Source organism: Limulus polyphemus, unplaced genomic scaffold (genome assembly GCF_000517525.1).
Source record: "Limulus polyphemus unplaced genomic scaffold, Limulus_polyphemus-2.1.2 Scaffold2860, whole genome shotgun sequence".
NCBI classification, from domain to species: Eukaryota; Metazoa; Arthropoda; class Merostomata; order Xiphosura; family Limulidae; genus Limulus; species Limulus polyphemus.
The window spans coordinates 72,789-76,355 of record NW_013668470.1 but is presented as its reverse complement, the minus strand read 5'-3'; the positions used below and the strand labels follow the sequence as shown (position 1 = coordinate 76,355).

Sequence of the window (3,567 nt, the reverse complement as noted above, 5' to 3'; positions counted from 1 at the left end):
TCACTTTATTAAATGTAATTACAAGTATTTTTCGCTGCACGTGTGGGTTTATATGTATATTAGTCCTTTCACTTTATTAAATGTAATTACAAGTATTTTTCGCTGCACGTGTGGGTTTATATGTACATTAGTCCTTTCACTTTATTAAATGTAATTACCAAGTATTTTTCGCTGCACGTGTGGGTTTATATGTACATTAGTCCTTTCACGTGCAGCGAAAAATACTTGTAATTACATTTAATAAAGTGAAAGGACTAATGTACATATAAACCCACACGTGCAGCGAAAAATACTTGTAATTACATTTAATAAAGTGATAGAGGTTGTGTTCAAAAGTTTTTACCTTTATTCTTCGTCCTTGTGTATATATGTTTTTTTTTCTGCTCTAGGAGAGCGAGTATTCATTCCATGCGATATTAAAATACCTCTAATTAGATAGCAACCTCCACAGGACTGATAATGTCTTACGTTTATCCCAACTCTAGGTTGTCGCCTTTAGGTGTCCTTTTCTTAATCGCAGCTAAGATCTTGGAAATGAAAGATTTCTCTGTTGTGGTGGGGCAGCTTGGGATGTATACTGTTACTGTCCTTGTGGGGTTGTTTCTCCATGCCATCGTCACACTGCCTGTTCTGTACAGTATAGCCACGCGGTCTTTACCGTTTAAGTTCATATCGAACATGATGCAAGCTGTAACAACTGCCTTCGGAACAGCATCAAGGTGAGAACAAAACTTTCATGGCACTTTGTGTGAGTGCTCACTGGGTGTTTTTCGTAAATATCTGAACTTTTAAAATCTGTATTCAACCATCATCAAGGTTGATGATCATTTACTACTATAGAGGGTGGGCCATAAGTGAGTTTACCAAATTATTGAATCAACAGTTTATTTAACGAGTTGTACAAGTTGAAATGTAGTGTGTTTGTTACTCAAAAGGTGAATGAATACGTTTTATATTATTCTACAAGACACTTTCCTTTCTTAAAGCAAGTTTTAAAAAATATCGACTTTCCTAATTTACCCAAAATTCATAACGTTGAACGACATATTTTTTGACACAGTGGTGCCTCTTTTTATTCATCACGTGAATAAACTCTTTCTTTGGTTACTTTCCACACTGCAAGATAAGTAAGCTGAAAAATCCTTCGGGAAACTTACTTATGACCTACTATGTGTAAATTCACCATCCTGGGTTTAGCTTCATTAATTTTATTGTAGTTCGTAAATTGTCCAACAGATGACACTAAACTAGATTATTGAACTATACGATTCCGGTTAAATTAATTGTTCATACCCTCCTCGTTATAATTTTTATTCAACAAAAATGTTATACTATTACAATAATTAAATGTTTAACAGCGCAATATTTCCCCAATCTTATTTAATGACTAGATTCAGTTTGCTATATATTTGAATAATTTGATATGATATTGATTTTTATACAGTTCAGCAACGCTACCAGTGACCTTCACCTGTCTTGAGGATAAAAACCTAGTGGACACAAGAGTGTCGAGATTCTGCCTACCGATAGGAGCCACGATCAACATGGATGGAACTGCGCTTTACGAGGCAGTTGCCGCCATCTTTATAGCGCAAGTTCGAAACGTGAGCCTGGACGCTGGGAAGATTATTGCGATTAGGTACGGCTGTCTTTAAAGTTCCAAATACTCATCCCTGCAAAAAAAAAAAACAAAAAAAAAACTCAAAACAAGCATGTTAATACATCTATGATGAGTCGGACGTGAATCGGTGAATAATGAATTTTATTTCCTGTTTTTTAATTCAAAAACATCTTACTATAGAAGAATGGTATCGCAAAATCATGTCTACAAATTCCCACAAATTTAACGTTTTTATGTTTTCTGTCTTTTCAATCTCCTCCAAAATATTAAATAATCCCCATTTTTCTAGCATCACTTCAACAGCAGCAAGCGTTGGAGCTGCAGGAATACCCCAGGCTGGATTAGTTACCATGGTGATAGTACTGAATGCCGTTGGTTTACCAGCAGAAGACGTGACTCTTATCTTCTTGGTTGATTGGTTCTTGTAAGTGTATACATATATGTATATATATATATATAGTGCAAGTTTGTAATGCTTTCGTTATAGTGTTCAGTTCGTTATATCTTGTGTAATCTTAATAGGTCTACGTTCAATTCTAAATTACGTAATAAGTAGTTTATAAATGTTAATTTCTGGTTTCCTGATTAAAAAAACTAAATCTAGGAGACCAAGAGGAAGGTGATATTTTCACAGTGCATCTACAGTGTGCATTGGGAATACAGCATGTTAGTGTAGTACACTTTTAATCAGTGCCGAGTCGTGCTATTGCCATCTCAAAATCAAAACTAGCCCACCGTGCAAAGTAGGCTTAGAAATGCCATTAATGCATCCTTCGAACTGGAAGTACATACTGGAACAGATTATAATCATTAACTTCTTCATAAATAATTAAAAACAAGAACAATAAACGAATAAAAACCTTTTGTTAAATGATTATTTTATAATTACAACATTGCAAAATCGTTCATCATATGATGTGTGTCATACCAAATTTAACAGCACATATTTGTATGTTTGTTTGTTTTTGAATTTCGCGCAAAGCTACAAGAGGGCTATCTGCGCTAGCCGTCCTTAATTTAGCAGTGTAAGACTACAGGGAAGGCAGCTAGTCATCACCACACACCGCCAACTCTTGGGCTACTCTTTTACCAACGAATAGTGGGATTGGCCGTTACATTATAACGCCCACACAGTTGAAAGGGCGAGCATGTTTGGTGGGACGGGGATTCGAACCAGCGACCCTCAGATTGCGAGTCGAGTGCCCTAACCACCTGGCCAGCACATGATGTTTTGCTGACAATGAAGAAGCATGTGGTGCACATACAAATATGGGATCATATGGTGCACCAAACACGTATAGATTATTAGCTTTACTTCTTCAGGCTCGACTTTATTTATCGTGTAGTAAGTAGAATTTGTCTAGATTCAGACAGTCACTCAGAAATACCAACAATCTTAATTTTCTTTTTCTTATAGAGATCGATTCAGAACAGCAATCAATGTTCTTGGAGATGCCATTGGAGCAGGAATTGTAGCTCATCTCAGTAGGGAGGACCTCCAGAAGATGGATAAGGAAGTAGATCATCAACAACAACTTGTTTGTGCTACTGCTTTGTAAATTATTTGTTAGTGTAAAAATACTGTAATGTGGAATTCCTTAATTGCTCAGAACCGCCAGTGAACTAATCTGTGAAGAAACTGTATTGGTGTATTTTATAACACTAACAAATATTATAAGTTTAGTAAAGGCACTAGCAGTGATTAACTATCATGACAAGAAAATTATAAATATATGAAACATTTCCAGAGGTAAAAATCTGTGAGATATTCAGCATGCTTGTTTTCAAAAATTATACGTTCAGGTCAAAGGTTTTAAAGGACATTTATAACCAAACAACGAAATACGTGTGATGTTCAAAAGAAACAACAGCAATAACAAAATGCTACTGAATCAAAAGTAATCAATGCTTTGTTATTATCTTAAGTTAACAGAGAATCCTTAAAG

General features: G+C 35.4%; 1 protein-coding gene across 1 annotated transcript in view; it reads left to right on the top strand.

Moving 5' to 3' along the window:
- Positions 1-3,546, top strand: part of LOC106468074 (excitatory amino acid transporter 1-like) — a 30,490-nt gene extending 26,944 nt beyond the window's left edge. The window contains exons 6-9 of the mRNA XM_013928473.2: positions 486-719; positions 1,445-1,639; positions 1,911-2,045; positions 3,039-3,546. Of these exons, the coding sequence (XP_013783927.1) occupies positions 486-719; positions 1,445-1,639; positions 1,911-2,045; positions 3,039-3,180 (706 nt within the window). The 3' untranslated portion in view covers positions 3,181-3,546. The remainder of the gene's footprint in view (positions 1-485; positions 720-1,444; positions 1,640-1,910; positions 2,046-3,038) is intronic.
- The last annotated feature ends 21 nt before the right edge of the window (positions 3,547-3,567 follow it).